Source organism: Camelus bactrianus, chromosome 11, assembly GCF_048773025.1.
Source record: "Camelus bactrianus isolate YW-2024 breed Bactrian camel chromosome 11, ASM4877302v1, whole genome shotgun sequence".
Lineage (NCBI taxonomy): Eukaryota > Metazoa > Chordata > Mammalia > Artiodactyla > Camelidae > Camelus > Camelus bactrianus.
In genome coordinates, this window is record NC_133549.1 from 41,414,050 (window position 1) to 41,432,807 (window position 18,758).

The 18,758-nt window shown below is 54.4% G+C and overlaps 1 protein-coding gene across 5 annotated transcripts in view; it reads right to left on the minus strand.

Moving 5' to 3' along the window:
- The window catches only part of PAX2 (paired box 2), an 80,918-nt gene extending 62,491 nt beyond the window's left edge, over nucleotides 1-18,427 (minus strand). For 3 of the 5 annotated variants that reach the window (XM_074373763.1, XM_074373760.1, XM_074373761.1), the window contains exons 1-4: nucleotides 16,212-18,427; nucleotides 15,054-15,164; nucleotides 11,470-11,638; nucleotides 10,521-10,718 (exon numbers count right to left, since the gene is read on the minus strand). In XM_074373763.1, the coding sequence (XP_074229864.1) occupies nucleotides 10,521-10,718; nucleotides 11,470-11,638; nucleotides 15,054-15,164; nucleotides 16,212-16,416 (683 nt within the window). In that variant the 5' untranslated portion in view covers nucleotides 16,417-18,427. The remainder of the gene's footprint in view (nucleotides 1-10,520; nucleotides 10,719-11,469; nucleotides 11,639-15,053; nucleotides 15,165-16,211) is intronic. The other 2 variants (XM_074373764.1, XM_074373762.1) reach the window with 1 other exon arrangement.
- Nucleotides 18,428-18,758: the final 331 nt, after the last annotated feature.

Below are 18,758 nucleotides of genomic sequence, written 5' to 3' on the forward strand. Positions count from 1 at the left end.
CGTGCGTGCGGGCTTGCATGCACAGCGTCCTCGGTTTGAGCCTCTATGCTCCACTGCCCTGTGTCAATGCCGCTTGGCACTGGCAGGAAGAGCCCGGTGAAACCATTATGTGGACAGCAGCCGCCCCTCAAACTGCTGTGGGTAAATCCAGGGCCCCGGCCCTCCCTGCTGATGACCACTCGGTTCTTTGAGGAGAAAGCCCAAATACATCTGGCAGGGCTACCTCCTCCAAATTCTCTCTTCCACATCCACCCTTCATCCTGGAACTGCAAGGAAGGCTTGTGATGACACAGTTCACAAGCAAGGTCTGGATCTCTTCTCCCAGAGAGGTGAGTTGGAGGAGGAGGCTGGGAAATCAGGACAATGTCTCTCTCTCTCTTTCTAAACTGTTTATTGGCTTTTTCTCCTCTTCCGTTCTTTCCACATCTTCTCCTTTATTTCTAACTCAATTTGACCTTGAACTCTGGCCTTTCCCTTCACACCAAAATGTGTCCCAAGGGGAACAGAACCTCCCCAAAAGCAGTTACCTGGCTCGACTGGCCTGGAGGCCAGTAGCTAGAGGGGCCAGCCCATTGCTCCACTCCTAGAAATAAATCCCATTGTATTTGCATTTTAATTTTCCACATAAACAAACGCCCAGAGTGCTCGCTTGGGCAGCATCACTGGAGGAATTTAATTAGAAATGAAAAGTTTATAGGGCCCTCTTTAATGCGATTAATGCTCAGTTAACATTTATCACATTTGTATGCTGGAATCGCCTTTTTTAAGCAGCCACGGGCCATGAAATGAATTTCTCTCAACTTTTTTGGTACCCAACCTGGGAGGTCATCTCTTAAGAAGTCTGCACTGCCTTCTAGGCTGTGTCCCTGGAACCAGGAATTACCTGGTCTTCAAAGCCAAGTTAAAGGGAAGTGAGGGTTGGGGAAGAGGCAACTGTGTGCTGGGTTGGGAGGGCAGAAGGTGGGAGAGTGAGGGTGAATATTATTTCTAGAAGAAGCTGAACCAGAACCAACGCTGTGTCCTCTGCAGAGAACTGAGTGCTTAGCCCAGCAGACAGGATAAAGACTTCAGAGCCTCTTCCCTAAAGAAATAACCAAAACCAAAACCAAAACCCCTTCCCGACACACCCAGCCTATTTCTGTGTCCAGAAAGCCGACTTTAGCTGGAGCTGGTCATGTCCATCACCTCTGCTCTCCCTTCTGTCCTCCCATCTTTGGCCGCCTCTCTTCTACTTTCTTTCTCCTTCATCTGGGGCCCTCAGACTTTCCTTCCCAGGCCCTTGGTGACTGGGGAAAGGAGCCCAAGTCTCCAGCCTGGGGATACCTCCTTTATTCTGGCTCTCCCAGTCACAGTCTGTGGGAAGGCTGCCTGCCCTGGTGTCTGCTCCTTAGGGAAGCGGAGTGGAATGGAGGAACACGAAACCTCTTTTGGTCCCTAGAATAAGGATGGCCTTCCTTAGCTTATCAAATTCTCTTCACTCTTCTTTTAGGGCCAAATGAGATTGGCCTCCTAACCCAAACCAGCTCACCTGAGTAATGATGAGGAAGAGGAAAGAGAGAAAGGAAAGGATACATGATTGGGCAGCGGGGAGGGGAAGGGAGGTGTTCACTCTGCAGATGATGGAAGGAGATTAATAGCTTGACCTTTATCCCCCGCTAAACGCACATTCCCTATGAGGACCTCAGCAGACATAAGCCAAGTGGCTGCTGCCAGTTTTCCCAGGAGTGTGTTACACACTCCTCCCTGACATTGCATGAAGCAAGTGCACACGTGCCTGCATACAGACTAAACATGTTGGGACACTCTGCATCTGACAAGACCCGCCCACTGATCCACCCACTGGGACACTGACCATCAGTTCAACCCTAAGCTTTCCAAATAACAGTTGCTAGCACCCCAAACAGGAGGGCCATCCCAGTGATGGCAGAGACCTCTGTTCTGGGACCAAAAATGCCTTCAGCCAGAAACCCTCCGAACAGCAAACCATCAGCTCCCTGTTCGATAAGATGGACGCCTTTTAAGAGCTACAGCTTCCTGGGGCATGAATGCCAGGCTCAGCCAATGCCACGAACCCACATGCTCTTTCCAAACCAGAACCACACAGAGGCCCCCAGCACAGAGTCACCAAACTCTCCTGGTACCATACCCAAGGCAGGCACCATTTTGTCCTTGAGAATTAGGACAAAAGGTCCTGGGATAAATGGTAGGATGAGGGCCTCCTTCCTGAACATCTCTGTGGCAGGTCGGGTTGGATGCTGCCTATAAGGCTCCTGGTTTCCTTCAGTTTCCTTCACCAGCCCAGCAAAGACCCCGGGGCCAAGAGGGAGCCTGAGGACCGGGCAGAGCAGCCCTGGTGCCCGTTCCTGTCTATTCAAGCTCCAAGGCCACTGCTGCTCTCCCTTCTCACCCTCCTGTCCTCTACCCGTCCTCTGAGTCCCTCTCTCTAATTCTTGACCTTACTATGCCTACAAAGTGGGTACAGCTCCCCTTCCAGCCAGCTGCCCTGTCTCACAGACCTTTCTCCTCCTCCTGCCAGGAGCTGCCAGCATGACCTCTGGTTTCCTCTGTTCCTGGATGGCTGCAGGGGGAGCTCACTGCAGAGAAGCTCTGGCGGAGCTGAAGGCAGGCAGAGGAGGTAGTCCAGAGCAAAGCAGCCAGAGGCCTCTAGGGGTAGAGGGGTCTAATCTGGAACACCCAGAAAGCAGGGACCTCCCTCCTTTCCTCTTGGCCTTTCTCCCACCCTCCCTTCTGCCAGGGACCAGGCTGGGCGCTGCACTGCGGCAGCCCCACAGCCACTGACCGCGTGCCTTGCGGCATGCTGCCCAAGCAGCCAGGGGCTCCAGGTGCTGTGACTTGACCTCCCACGCCACTTCCTTTGCTCTGCCACATTTCTCCTCCCTGGCTGGCCTTCCTTTTTCTCCTTAACAACCTTCTGAGCCCCTCCTGGGGGTGGTCCCACTAGCCACCCAGAGCTCTGATTCCCCCATCCTTTTCATATGCTCCATTCCCAGGCAAGCCTGTCCAGGTTCAGGCAGAGCCAGCTCCCTATTACCTCTTGGCTTCATCACCTCCTTCCTCACTCTTCCAGTCCTCATTCTTACTTCTTTCCTGCCCTTTCCCTCTGAATTTCCTCCACCCTTCCCCTAGCCATGGGGAGATACACCTCTCCACTTCCCTTCCTTGGGGGCTTCTAGCCTCAGGGGCTCAGGAAATGTCACATTCCCCTGTATCTGCACCGATGTTGCTGCTCTGGTCTGAAGCAGAAAGATAAGTTATGTCCAGTTACACAGACCAAGGGCTGCAGACCGCTGGTCCATGAACTGAATCAGGCTCAAAGATGTGTTTTATTTGACTAGCACAGAGTTTTTAAAAATGAAATCTTACTGCCTCTAGGCTGGGCCTGTGTACTCCAGCTCCTGTTGGTTTGGCTCTCACTAGCTCTGTCTCAGGCCCTCCCACTGCCCTTCCCAGCCGTGGTCCTGGAGGCGCTGGTCCTTGTGACCCCTGCAGCCACATGGCATCTCTACTAACACATTTCTCCCCAGGCTGGACTTCACTACATTCCCCACACCACAGTCCTGCAATAAACCTGAACCTCTCCAGAATGCCACGACTCTGCCTCTCTGTGTCACAGAATATCTTCTTATCATATTATCTCTCAAAAACCCAAAGAAAGATTCCAGTTATTTTTGTGGTTGTTGAGGATGCATTACAAGAGGAGCCTGGCTCTCTGGCCTCTCCTGTCTCCCTCTTGCAGGCCTTCCTCTCCTACCTGAGAGCTCCCAGGTCGACACGGGGCCCTGATTCTTCTTCTTCTCCAATCCCAGGTCATCCTCCTCTTGTTTCCCACACTTCCAGCAGCTCCCCTATGCCCAGTGCTTCCCAGGAGAGCCCAGACATCTGCCTCTGCCATCATGCCCTGCATAGTGCCCAAACCTTCTCCAGTTCCCAGCTGTGGCTTTCTTGCACCCAGCTTCTTCCTTATTTCCTAGGCATCTGGATTACTGGGGAAGGATTTAGAGGCTGGGCCTGGGGCCTGACCTTTGGGAGAACTCTGCAAATGACTGTGTCCCAGGGCTGCTGCCATGCCTCCTGCTGAGGGGACCTGCAGGTCCCTTGGCAGGCCACTGCACTGTAACTCTGCAGAAAGGGGATGCAATGGGAAGAGCATCTTCTTGGCTGCTTATGCAGTTGGCCCCTAACTAGTTCTGACGACTGGACTGGGACTCAAGTGTGAAAATGAAGACAGAGAGTGGATCATACAGCTCTGCATCACAAAGGTGGCATCACTGCCACAAAGCCCCTCTTATTAGGGGCTAATTGGACTATGGAGTGTTATGGTGCAAATAAAAATTGAAGGAAAATTTGGCCGTAGTTTTCTCAAATTAGGAAATGAGGAATCTTCAGCCCAGCCCCGTGACTGCTGCCCAGTGGACCAATGACTACCTCACTGACTGACCTGATGGTCCCCAGGACAAAGTGTCCAGCCTTTGTGACTACAGGTCACATCCTATGGGTCTTCCTGCCTTTCCTCCTCTTGGCCTTAGAGCCCATTTACCTACAAGCAGGCACAGGTGGGCCCAAACACACACAAATCCATACACCATGAGGATATCAACCTCTGTGTCCATACACCATCATGAATATATTCAAGCTGCACCTTCAGAGCACCAAAACAACCTGCTTAACAGGAGAGAAACATTTCAACCTAGTAGTTTAATGGTAGACAGATAAACCCACGGTGATTTAAATTTTCCACATGTGTAATATTTTACTTGTTATTTGGGCATTGTTTATGAGACACTGTTTCCCATCCCTGGGATCTATCAGGAACCCATCTCTCATTTCTAGGCTCATGCACGTGGCTGGGTGAGCTGCCCTGGACACAGCCGCACCAGTACCTGCTTTCCCCACATGAATCTGAACTCCAAAGGCAGGAAACTTGTCCTGCAAGACTCTGAACTGGGAGGGTGGTACGGAGTGGGGGTGGGGAGTGGATAAAACAGCAGGGATTCAGAGAAGTGGCAGGCCAGGTTCACACTATTTAGTGCATTCTTTTAAAGAACAGGAAGTGAGAAAGGAATTCTTTCCAGCATACACAGTTTCCTCTTAATACAGGAATTCCAACTCCAGGTAACAAGAAAGGGCTAAGGAGAGACCTGAGATCGAAGAGGCAAAGTTGCAGAGTAGCTGGAGCTTACAGCCAAACAGACCTAGGAAGCTGGGAGCCCCTGGTTTCAGGTTTAAGATGTTCCTTTGTGGGCTCAGAAAGAGCCCCCTCTTCAGGGTGAGGCTCTAGGGGGTGGTTGCTTCATCTTCTGCACCAGTAACTACTGTTGCTGCTCTGTCTCTAGAGGCATAATATTCTTGTCCACAATACACACCATCACATATACAACCACATTATCCCATGTGCACCAGAATAAGCCCATTCCCAACTGTTCCCTATCACCCTAACTTCCAGTGGCACCTCTCGTCCCCTGGATCTATTTTGCACAATAATTCCCCCCTTGTGCCAACATGCACACAAAACCATTGCACTCCCCTGCCCCATCGCACTCCCCTGCCCCATCCCACTCCCTTTCCAACAGTCCCCCTTGTCCAGGCACCCCAGTTCCCTCTCTAGGGGCTGCTCCTGCCTGGCCCCATCTCCACTTGGCTCATTCCCCCTGTGGCCCCTGTGGCCCCTGTATTGAACTGTTGTGTTGTCCATTTCCCTGTGACAAGGGCTCTGGTTACAGAGTTATTGATTGGTTTTCATGCAGACAGATGGGCCCTTCCCGAGCTCCCATCAAAATCCCTGGTTGTATGGGCTGATTGTTGCCTCTCGGGGTGTAGGATTGCACTGGAGACCACCCTCCACGCAACCTCCTTTGCCCAGGCAGTGGACGGTAATAAATGGAGGCAGCCTGAGCGATAATAAAAGCAATTGAGTAGGTTACCTGTGCAGACACAAGATTTATGCCTCTTCATATTTGATGTGATTGTTTTATTGAGTTCTCAGAATAGTTGAGGCACACTTTATTTATTTATTTAGGATTTTCCCTCTCTTTTCCTCTTTGCATCACCCTCCAAAACCCACCTGGAGCTTTCGTTAGGGACCACACCTCCTGTCTTCCTCTTTCCTAGAGTCGCCCGCTGAGGTAAGAATTCAGGGCAACCAGCCGTTGCTCTTGCCTGAAAGCCGTTTTGTGGCCTGCCGGCCCATTCGGTGCCCACCAGTGGGGAGACACTCAGACCAACACAACTGCTGGTCAAGAAGTCTAAAACAACTAAGGGAACAAAAACGGCTTTTCAAGGGGACAGCTCATTTTAAGGAATAAGAAGACCAACAGTCAGGACTATTTCTCATGTTATTCTAATGACCAGCTGCAGGAGGTGCTCTCTGGGGATGGACAGGTGAGCAAGAAACTGGCATGACTGTCTGTGGCCCGATTTGTAGCCCGATCTGGTAGGACTAGGGCCACGGAAAACAAGTTCTCTGTCCTTAACTTTCCCATTCCTCTGTGGGGAGAAGTCTTCTCCTTTACCTACCAACCTGCCTTGGCTCTTTGCCACAAGACTGACAGCCCTGAACACCACACAGCTGCAAGGGTCTGGAGAAGAGGTGGCAAGGCTGCCTCTCCAGCCCAGCTTCATGACATGCCAGGTCCAAGAGTCAAATGTGCAACACTCTAGAACCTGAGTTTCAGAGAGGGAGACCCAGGCCCCAGCCCCGCATGTGTCTTCAGAATTCCCTTGGCTAGGATGAGTGGCTCTCAGTTTATTTGGAAAGGTCTTTGAATGAACAGCTAGACCACTGTCACCCCAATGCCAGACCTCTGATGAAGACCTGCAGATGATATGGGATGGAATTCTTTAACAGCCCTGGGGCTGTATCCTTCCTGAAGCCAGTGTTGCCACTGCAAGAAGAATAAATGTGCTCACCTAGAGCCAAACAGCCTAAGAGAGGGTGTGGGTAGCAGGTGATCAGTGAGAAAATGACTCTGGAAGGGTCCACTTGACAGATCTGGGAGCAGGGCACTCCAAAGCGTATAGGGCGGGCTGGACAAGTTAAGAGAGCGATGGCCTTCTCAGCTCATTCCAAGACAGTGCTCTCAGGGGATCGTCAGTAACCCTAGACTCTATTTGCACCTGTGCTATCAAAGGAGCTGTATTCCCTGCCCAGAGCAAGAGCCAAACCTGAAAACTTTGGCATATAATCAGGAAACTCTTTTCTGCCTAGCCAATTGCTCAGCAGTGTAACTAGGTGACTTCCCCTCTTTCAGAATCATGGATCTCCTCCATCTCCTCCTTCCTCTGGGCCATCTCCCACACCAGGTTTCAATCTTAAGTCACCTGTTTATAAACACTCACTCTCCACAGCGGCGGTATACAAGCTGAAGAGCCGGCAACTCCACATTCAGCGATCAGTAACCCAATATTGAGAATCATTCAGATAAATTCCACACAATTCTCAGCAATCCAGTCAACTCTTGAAATTTTTGACAGTGGTTTTTGGGGGTGGAGGTGGGGTTGGGAGGCCTCCCTGACTTACTCCATTGGTTCAGATAGGTATTTCTATGAGGATGTGCCAATGGAGAATGGGGGTTTGATGCCCAAGCATTTATCACGACAGGATCAGAGAAAGCCAAAACCATTTTTAAAGCATGAAAAGCAATTTAGTTTATAACCATAATAGCGTATTTCAAGTGCAGCAACAGCATCTGTTTAGGGGAGGAGAAGAGGAAAAACCTTACCATTTGGCCCAGGTGGGTAAGCATGTGTGGACTTCCTTTCTTGCCAACAGCCAGCACAGGCACACCCTTACTGGTGATGGTTATAAAGTCCCCAGCACAAGTGGGCACCTCACCAACAGTAAAGCTCTAAACTCAAGAACCACCCAGTCCCCAATGCACCACACTTTCTGCACAGAGGAAAATGCCCTGGCTCTTCCTACAGCAAGTGAGAATCCACAAAGTTCCTGGCATCACCAGTGCCAGCAGAAATTCCACTCTTATCAGGCTTTAGGTTGAAGCAACACATCTCAGATACACCTTCCCCCTTCAGAGCAAAGCACCGAGAGGGACGAAGCTGAGGGTATGGGGCCCAGATGCATCCTTGACTCAGCAGCACACTGGGAAGCTCCCAGAATTCTTTCTAAAATATGAGCCATGGTAGGATTCTGCCTCAAAGTGAAATAGAGAATATTCTGACTGTGCCTTGTTGACAAAGCAAGCTGGGGAGCCAACCCACAGACCCAGGGCTGGCTGCCCATGCTGCCGGTGGCTTCCCCGTTCCTCTCCTCCTACTCTCTTGCTGTCGCCAGCGACACCTGCCCATGTATGGCTATTTTTCCACAACCAAAGGAAGCCTCCGTGCCCCTTGGGTGATAGGGCTCCAAGCTGAGCAGATTCTGCTGCTGTCAGAGCTGTCCAGCTGAGGTGGTTCTTTCTCCCCCTCTCATCCCACCCATGGCTCACCCCTCCACTTTCTCCGAATTCTGGTGAGTGCACCCCAAGGCCTCTGCAGCTTGACCCTGGGGTCACCTGTCCTCTGCTCCCAGAGACTTTTCAGGATGAGAGTATTCCCCAACTTTTGCATAAGCCAGCTTCCTAAAACATCTCTGCCAGTGAGGGGTATATGTTGGGGAGGAGGGGACAAGGGGTGCTAAACATGGCGCTAGGCAAGGGGTGCTGCCACCACACCTGCCTTGATTGCTCCAGTCCTCCATGCATAAAGAGAAGCAAATGGCCTTAACCATACACGTCTTAAGTTCCTCCAAAGGCTTGCAAATCCTATCACTGACAATCAGCATTTCTCTCAAATGTTCTCCAGAACACCGGTGCCTAGTCGCAGCAGCACTGCTCCTCAGCAGGCTGCTCCCCTTCCAAGGCCTCAGTACCAACTCACTCCCAGGACCAGCAGCCAGCCAAGAGACCTAGAGGAGCTGACACTTTATTTCCTTCCCTTCCCTAACCATCACCCCGTCCCAGCCACAAAGCTTCCCCAGCTTCCTCCTCTGGCTTTTAAATGCAAAATACTCATTCTTCTCCCCAAAACCACCCGAAGTCTTTCTCCAGCTCCTTCCTATGGTGTCTGGGTCACACTGCTACGATTTCAATACCTAGCTGAGCCAGGCCCAGGGAGCTGGAGGGTTTTCGGAAGGTGTATAATTAGCTGATCAGTATTATGTTACCCTGTTCATAACTGAATAACCATTTTAATACAGATGGCACACACTGGGATAATTTCTGGGGTCGCCTCGCAGTACGTTACAGCAGGAGTGTGGCAGAGGGAATCTTCTTTAGCCAAGGTACATTCTACCAGCTAATTTTACCTGCTGTTTTCAGGATGATTTGGGATAATTCCATATCATTTGCAAAATATTTTTAAAAATCTTAATACATGATGCCAGTTTCAGAAAAAGGCACCATCTGAATTATTAGTTGTCCTGATAATGAGCCTGTGAAGAGTGTAAAGAAAAACAAGGGTATGAAACCCTCAGCTTCCTTCTCATTTGGGGATTTATCTTAAAATGGGGTGAGAGGGGTGTGGACAGGGGTAGAAAATCTGTCCAAGGCTGTCGGGAACTTGCACAGCATCTCTGCTGATGTCAGGTTGTACGGTTCTGTGATGTGGAAGCTGTCCTGGGCTCCTGAGCCCAAGTTTTTTGTGCTGTACTGGCCACATGTGCACACTTGCCAGGGGTAATCATGGAGTGTGCACATGTTCTCCCAGAGAGCACAGTGGACTAGCTTGGGGATGGGGAGACTGACTATCTTATGCTACTGTATGGCGAGCTGACTCTAGCCTGATTTATCCCCATGTGCCTAAGCCTGTCGTTAGCAGAGACTTAGGTCTGGACATAGGCACCCTAGATGATTGGAGGCATCTCCTAAGGTTCAGCCTCAGGGTCCGGAGTTCTTCCTCCCTATCTGGTGTCCCACTCCTTGCCCAGCTCCTCTCTTTCCTGCCAACTGCTGGCTGGTGGCTGGCATTTGCTCTGCAGGCCTGGATACTGGTGCTAGTAGGCCAGAAATTTGTGCAGAGCTGGCTAGCAAGGCCTGGGCTCCCGGTAGGCCAGCTTTGTGGGAGTTGGCAGGGAGGGCAGGGGAGGCCGGACAGGTGACTGGCCCTGGGAAAGGGAGCATGCCTTTAGAAAGGGAAGTCTGTTTGGAGGTGATGAATAGACACTGGTCATTTTAAAGGCTTCGGCTGTGGGCTGTGATTGTCTCTAGATACCGAGGCGCGTAATCTTGGAGTCTTAATTACCACAAACACTTGGGTTCATTTCCAGGAGGCCGGCGGGAGAAGCCTGGCAGGGAATACCCAATCCTGAGCTGGAGACAGCCCTGTCTGTGTGTCTACCTCTCTGTCTCCGAGGTCCCCTCTCCCTGCCCAAAGGACTTTGGGGCTGGGAGAGGGGAGGAAAGCTGGAGGCTGGAGAAAGAATGGAGACTCTGTGCCGGGAGAAGCGCTGGTGGGCAGGAGCTGGGAGCTGGAGCCCCATTCCCCCATGCCATGCCCGGCATGCTCACCTGTTGATGGAAGAGACGCTGGGCACTGTGTCGTTGTCACAGATGCCTTCTGCCAGGAGCCGGTCCCGGATCTCCCAGGCGAACATAGTTGGGTTCTGTCGCTTGTATTCGGCAATCTTGTCCACCACTTTGGGCGTTGCCACTTTGGGCTTGGAGCCACCAATCACTCCGGGTTTGATGCTGCCTGTCTCGTAGTACCTGCCCCGGGAAGGCCAGCAGGGTCAGCGAGAAGCGAGTGGTGGCAGGGACAGAGGGGCTGCTGACTCCGGAGCTGCTGAGCCACGCTCACACCCAAAGCAGCGTGTCTGCGGCTCAGCGTGTCTGCGGCTCAGCGTGTCTGAGTCCACTTGGCGGAGGATGAAGGGGAGGACAACTGGGATGCTCCTTCTCTCGGGAGGTGGTCATACCAGGGGCTGTGCTCACACCAGGAATAGGCACCCCTGATAGTGGAAGCCTGGTCTTTCATTTGCGAAGTGCAGGAGGAAGAGTACTTGGAGGCTTCCATGCTGACCAGGACCGAGGGACCACCTCCAGCCCTTTCCCACTGAGCACAGAGCTTCTTTTGGAATAGAACAATCCTTCTACCACCCGAGGCTGTTTTTTCTCCTCTCAGGGATCCGTTTTTACTTTCCACCCTATTCCTCCAACCCTTCCTCCCAAAGAGAGGAACCTCCTTTCCCTTTCTGAAGATGGGAATTGGGCTACCTCCTGGTAAGGACCCTGGAGCTGGGCAGGAGCTGGATGGCCCTGCTCCACTCTGGTTCCTGGGGCCCCGGTCACCACCTGAGTGCCCTCTCCAAAGGAGTAGCTCTCCAGATACCCCGAGTCAGGAATCTCCCTCTCCCGCTGGCGACCCAGACTTATAGCCAAGCCCTCAGCTGGAGACCCAGGGCTATCCAGCTGGGGAATGAGACAGGGCATCTCCCAGGGGCAGCTCCGAGGCCCTCACCTGCCCAGGATTTTGCTGACACAGCCGTGGCTGACCCGCAGCTGCCGGGAGATGTCGCAGGGCCGCACACCCTGGTGGGCCAGCTCCACGATGCGCTGCCTCACCACGTCGGGCAGGGGCCTGCCGTTCACAAACACCCCCCCGAGCTGGTTCACACCCCCGTGCCCTGCTGGGGAGAGACAAGAAAAAAACACAACACCCCACACACAGCAGGGACCGGCTATTAGTCAGGGTCCGCGGCCCAGGACGTGTGAAGGGAGCAGGCAGGGCGGAAGGGCATGTTCCCGGAAACGCGGGAGAACGGTGGCCGGTGGCCTGCCGACCACAGTGCGGAGGATTGGGGACTGGAATCCGCGGGGCCGTAGAGACGCGGAAGCGCAGACGCTGGACAGAGGACTGGGAAAGAACGCGGCTCTAAGACCCATGCGACGCCAGGGAGAAAGTGAGGGAAGGAATGGAAAAGCAGGGCGAGAGAAAAAAAGGGAAGGGGAGAGAAAAACAGCAAAGTGGAAATTAATGCCAGCAGGAAAGAGAGAAGAGGAAGGGCCGGGCAGAGGACAGAACCAGCGCGGGGCGGGATCCCGCCTGAGCCGGGCAAGACGGAGATCCCGGAGCGTGCTTGGAGGCGGATGATGTTGGCGTGTTTGGGTCCCGTTGACTGTACATAAGGGCTCCAAACACAGAGAAGGGCAAAGTCCCTAACATCCCCCTTTTTGCTTCCTATCTCTTTCCTTGTATTTATTTTAATTCGAAGTTAGAGTTTTCCTACCCTCTTCCCTGTGTTTTTGTTTTTTGATCAGTTTTTCTTTCCTTTATGTTTTCTACCTTTAGATATTTGGGGAGCCATATTTCCCCTTCGCCTCCCTAGTGTCTAAAGTTCAAAGAAAGGCAAGTGGGGGAGGGAAGACTGAAGAGGCAGGGGCCCAGAGTCTGCTGCGCTCAGAGACAGAGAATCAGTGGAGAGCCTCGCGGTTCAGGTAGCAGCCACAGAACGCAGACTGCTTGGGTTCGCCGGCCTGCCGCGCTGCACCAAGCTTGGGGCCCACGGACTTGCCCAGGATGCATGGTACAGGTCGCCCAAGCTGACTGAGGGCTCACGGGGCACCCTGTGCAGGTAGCCCGAGCCAGCTCTCCCTCTAACCTCTTAGACCTCGGTAGCAACCCAGGAAACCGGGCGGCGAGGGCGTCTGCTCTCTTGGGCAAGATGAAGGTGCTGGGTCACCAACCTCGGAGCCAAGGTGGTCATCGGATACCAGGCCTGAGGGTGCTGCCTGGCGCCCCATTCTCCCTGACTTACAGCAATCTAGAAATCCTGCACCCAGAGCCATCAACCTGCAGCTGCAGTTACTGAGCAATCCAAGAGCAGAGTTCTAACGGCAGAGTCTGACCGGACCGGGCCAGCAACCTGCAGCCCCTGTTCTGCTGGCCTCAGGTGACTTTCGGAGAAAGCGGGGAGATCTGTACCTCGCTCGTTCCTCTCCCATCCCCTCCTAGGGGTACCGAGAATAGAGGCCTGTGGAACGCCTGAGGAGAGGCCTCTGATCTAGAGGCTGGGGGTGGGGGAACCGGAGCCTCTTATTCTACCCCTCATCCATGCTAGTCTCCCTGCCTCTAACCCCACTCCTCACCCCTCCCCTCCCTCCAAACCCGACCATCAATAATTTAGGCCCCGGGAGAACTCGCGTTACCGGTATGAAAAGGCGGCAGCTGCGGGCAGATTAAAGATGAATAATTCAGCCTTCCCGGGCTCGGGGCCTGGCCCCTCGACCCCAATCTAAGGGGTGGGCATGGGAAGGGGGCTCGGCGGGAGTCCAGGGCTCGGACCGAGAGCCGGCGCTGAGTTCCGGCCTGGAATACGCCACTGCCGCCGGCGCCGACTCCGGCTGCGGCTGCTTGCCGGCCAGCCCGCCCTCCTGCCCGCACCTTGGTCTCTCCCTTCCTCCAACCGCCTTCAGCTCGCCTGGCTCCCCTTTGGGTTTCAAAGTGGCACCCAGTAGGCGGCCAGAACTCGGCAGATCCCCCGAGGAATCGGCAAGATAAGAGAATGGGAGCAGAGGCAGCAGGACCAGGAGGTCGGCGGTCTGGGCGAAGACGGCTTGGGACCGGGTTCCACTCTCTCCGAAAAGGAGCCAGGATTTTAGGCTTGGCTCGCGGAAAGCAGCGGCAGCCGGAGGCCCCTGGTTCGGATTTCCTGTGCTTGGAAATTATTTAGGGAAATATATTTTACCCCAGGAGTATGTTTTAAAGCTCCCCTAGATACATGCTAAATATATGCTTAGGGAAAAACACAGCTCTCCCTCCTGGGCTCTCTTGTCCGCAGCACAGATCCAAGTCAGGTCTAAAAAGTTTCCCTGTGAAAAGTTACAAATCATGCTTAATTATTAATCCACAGAGGAGGAGAAGTTTTCTATTTAGAATCTATTTGTCTAAAAAGAAAGCCTTCAAAAAACTCTGGATTGTTTTCCAAGGTAAAGACATATGACAAGAATTAGATAAATTCAAATTTCATCAAAATAATTCTCTTTTCGTATTTTTTCATTTATTTTCTCCCCTTCTCTTTTTTCCTGTAACATCCTTTCTCTTTTCTGGCTTTTCTTTCCTTCCCCTTGATTGATTTCTCTCTTTTCCCCCTAGCTTTGGCATTTGCCTTCCTTTTGTTCTTCCGCCCTCCTTTTCTCTCTCTTTTCCTACCCCCCTGGCCAGGTTACTGGCTGGACTATCCTTACCAGGGAGTGGGAGGCAGGCAAGGAGCCTCCAGAACTAGAAGCAGAGCTTTGCTCTGCTCAGGGACCACCTGGAAGGCTCCTCTACACGATCTATCGCTGACTTCGACTTCTCCTTGGAACCCCTCTTTGTTTTTAGAGCATCTCCCAGGGAGAGGCAGAGAGATGACCACCATGTACTGCCAATCTCAGACTTCCAACTCCAGAAATGGGCAAGGAGAAGGAAGGGAAGTAGGAAAGAAAAGAAGAGGAATGATTTCAAACCATCCCACAAGAAGCTTCGGCTGGGCTGGCAGGGCCGGGAGATGCTGGGAGCAGAGGGTCAGAAGGGGGCACACCACCCCCACACTCTTCTGCCTGATTGTCCTGACACTGAGGCTGTCCCTGCTAGGAGTTTCCTCCTGGACAACCACATTCTGAGTTTGAGAAAGGTAGAGATGAGGGGGGGGCAAACAGAAAGAGAGAGAAAACACGACACAAAACACTGAAAGCTGCCTGCCCATTAGCCCCCCAGCCCTAGGCAAGAGGGTTGCCAGGGAGTAGGGTGGCTGGAGCCAGGGTCAGGGGCTGTGGAACCACAAACTAAGAAGAAGCAGGTGGAAGGAAGAAAGGTGATGGGCACCAGGGAAGGTAGGAAGGCAGTAGAAAAAGTATGGGTGACAGAAGGCAGAAGAAAGAGGAACTGGGGGCTTTAGAAAAACTAGGAAATGAAGGAAAGAGGAAGAACGAAAGGGGGGACCAGGATAAGCGAGGGTGGCCTCCAAGATGGGACATGAGTGCTAGGGGCCAGGACCAGGCTGGGAAAGGACAGGTGGGACAGGGAGCCCCGAGCCGGGACAGGAGCCGGGCGCCGGTACTCACGGTGCATCGCGGAGAAGGGGTCTGCTTTGCAGTGCATATCCATGGGGAGGCAGAGGAGCGGGAGCAGCGCGGCCGCCGCCGCCGTGTCGCCTCTCAAACTCAACTTCAGGACTTGAGGAGAAAAGGGAGGGACGGTGGGGGGGGGGTGAGTGGGCGCCCGTCTGCGGCGGGGTGCTCTGGGGCGGGGGGCGCCGCGCTGCACTCCCCGCGGGGACTCCTCCCGGGCCGGCCGGAGCTTGCAACCGCAGCGGCCGCAACTTCCCACCGTCGGGGCGCGGGGCTGGGCGGTCAGCAGAACGGCCCCGGGGCGGCAGGCCGGGCCGGGGGGACCTGGGGGCGCATGGCTCGCGCGGCAGCTGCGGCCAGAGCTGAGGCTGGGCGGGTGAGGCGGCTCGCTCAGTTCCCCTGGAACCCGGTCATCCAGAGGCGGCGGCCGGAGAAGCCGAGGAGCAGGGCGGCCCGAGGGCGCCGGGCAGGGGGCCGGGCCGCTCCAAGTGCCAGTGAGTTGTCGAAGTTGGCCAAGAAGTAGCAATCCTCGGGATGTCCGAGCGGGCGCCTTCAGGAGGGGAGAGCGCGAGCTGGGCCCCCGCCCCAGGAAAAGGCAAGCGCGCGCCGCCGCGGCCGAAGGGCCGGGATGGAGGGAGGGAGCCGAGCGACGCTGGTAGCACTGGACTGGCCCCAGGTGGGTTGCGTTTGCGAGAAGACTCGGCCGGAGACTGGAGCTTTGGCTCCCGGTGTGTGTCTCTCTAAAAGCTGCAAAGCCCCCCTCCAGACCCCCTCCCCCTCCCCTCGCTGGGAGATGGATGACTTGTCAGACAAAGGCAATAGATTCCACCACTCTGTGATTCGCCAGCGCCGGAGCCCCGAGCTTCGGCGAGGAGGGCCCCGCGCCTGTCACTCCGGTGCCGGCGAGGGGAGGGCAAGGGAGGGGGAAACGGGAGGGAGGGAGCAGCCTGCGAAGGAAGAGGGAGGGAGGGGAGCGGGCCAGGGGGAGGGGGAAGGGGAGCCCGGGATTAAAACTACACTGAGAAACGAAACTTGCTGATAAGATAAACGTTAGATAAGGATAAAGAGCGGCCAGTCTAATGAATATTCAGGCAACGACAGAGGGCCGCGGAGCGCGCCACGCTCGGAAGACGGCTCGCAGACGCAACTCACCCAGCCCTGCCATCCACCGGCCAGTGCCCGCAAGAGCCATGGGGTCCTGAGCTCCGTCCGCATCCCTAGTCCTATTCACCTCCCCCCCCCCCCCCAGCTCTGAGTTCCCTTCCGTTCCTCCTGGTTCTTCCTTCCTCTCTCTGGTCCTTCTCTTTCGCCTTTCCCTCTTGAGGTACCTCCCCAACCACGCACCCCCAATTCTCATTCCGGGGCAAAGTGCCCGGCAGTTTGTCCTCTCCCGTCCCACGCGCGGCTGCGCGCAGGGCTTCCCTTGTCCCCTTGCCTTACGGGGTCTAGACAGCCCAGAGCGCTCGGATTAGTAGCGAGCTGGAGACCTCCAGCGGGGACCCACCTGCCTCAGTGGGACCCAGGCGACCGTGGGAGAGCCCTGGGACTTGGCTTCTGGACCCTTGGGTGGCCAGGGAGGGGAGCTTGGGGAGACAGTGCAGAACGACTGGTCGCTGGAGACTGAGGCTTGGTTCCCTCTCCCCGGCTGGGGAGAAGAAGCTGCGAACGAGGCTGAGCGCCGCCCGCTGCCAGCTCGGCGGATCCGGAGCTAGTGCAGAAGGCGCAGCGCGCTCGGCCCGGCCTCGCTCCTGCCGGAGCCGCTGGCCCAGCCTCCGCAGCCGTCATCCGCACTCGCTCCCTTGCTCGCTCAGGTCCGTTCGCACGCACCAGGCAGGAGAAGCCCTTTGTCTCCTAACTGGTTAAGTACAGAATATCCGGGAGATCTTTATGAAATATTTTCCCTTGTCTCATAAATCATCTTGGCACTTCAGCTGATGTTTTAACTCTCTCTCCCTCCTTTGCTCCCTCCCCCGCTTTCTGGGTCTGCGAAAGGGCGGCGCAGGGAAGCCCGCGCTGCACTCTTGCCGCCTGGACTCGAGGCGACTCTGTCCTCTGCCTGCCCACCCTGGCGCCCGCAGAAGCGCCGCGGACTCGCGCCACTGTTCTGGCCGGAGCCCAGGCGGCAGCTAGGTAGGGGGCCGAACCGGCCTGACTCAGCCAGGAGGAAAGTCCTACTGGGCCTCTTGCACCCAGGTTTTCAGAGCGCCCTTCATCTTCGGGCGGGGCTCAGGGCTGGCTCAGCCTGACGGGGTTCTGAGCCTCCCACTCCTTAGGGAGCCGGGTATGCTGGGATCCTAGCATTTGCCCTTCTTCATGGAGCTTCCAGAGCCCGACCCATTTAATCCACCTGCAGAGTAACTTCTGGGAGTAAAAATTCGCTCCCAGCCTGTCCCCTCCCTCCCTCCCAACCTCCACCCCTACTTCCCTTGGACGTTAAAGCTGGCTCCCTTGGGCTGGAGGTGGAAGGCGCAGGGTCCAGCCCCAAAGGTCAGTCTCTTCATTTCGAGACCTGCAGATGGCGCTCCTGGGTTTGCTTTGGCCTCACAACCCCACGAACACGCATTAACTTGGTGTGGGGGGTGAAAAAAGGAAACTGAGTTCAGGCAGCCTGAAGCGAAAGGCTCCTGGGCTTGAGAGCAAGGGCCTCTCATGTGGTATTAGCTGGTACAGCCTTGGGCTCCTTTCAGGGAGGTAAATTAACCCAGAACTGGGGAGAGAGGGTGGCATATAGGAAGGGTCCTTACTGAGAAGAGTTCAGAACTAAAGGAGTTCTTTGCCCCAGGTCTCCCAGTGTAACTCTAGGAAGTTGTCTTAGGGAGTCTGAACTCTTGGACACATCCACACAAAGACTCAGATTTTTCTAGAACCAGCTAGACATATTCTTAGGTTACACACACTATGAGGAAGTGTGAGTGCAGACAACAGGCATTTTTTCACATCAGGCAAGAGGGGTTTCATGTTTTGTAAAGAAGGGGACTTAATGCACAAAGTGTGCTGGAAGTGCACTCACACACCTACACGTCACACGGACCTCCTGAGGAGTGAAGACCCTTCCATGATAGTCCACTTCCCAGGCAGACCCTGAGACTCCAGCACCCTACGCCCCCTGCTCCTAACACACTCTTTCCAGCACTGCACTAGCTGGACATTCACCCTCCACCAAGCCAGCTCCTGGCAGCTTCCTCCTTGGCACCAGCCTATTGGTGGATCTAGAAGGTCAAAAGGCAATGCTCCCTGATGATTAGAAATCCCTTTAGCCTTCTCCCAGGGCTCCATAGTGAAGGTCTGGAGTACAGATTTCTCTCCAGAGGCGCTGGCCTCTCCCTCTGATGCTCCCTTTCCTGTTCTTCCCTTTCTTCTATAGTCTTCGTAGAGGAGAAAAAAAGCCAGAAGGGAAAAAAGGGAAGAAGAAAGAAGAGGAAAGAGGAAAAGAAAGAGAAAGAAAGAAAACAACCCAACCCCAAACACAACCCGGGCTCCGACCTGTCAGGGTTCGTTGCTTTTCCCGTCTGCCTCTAAATGAACCTTTTCTCTCTGGTGTTTTCAAAGCGGCCCTTCCACCCCCCCCCCAACCTAGGGGCATTTACACTTCAAACAAGGCGCCCGCCTCCCTGCGGAAATTTAAAGGCAAATAAACTTTTGGGGAGTTGCTCTGATACCCATCTCGGGATTTGCTTCATTAGCCGCCTCTGTGCATCT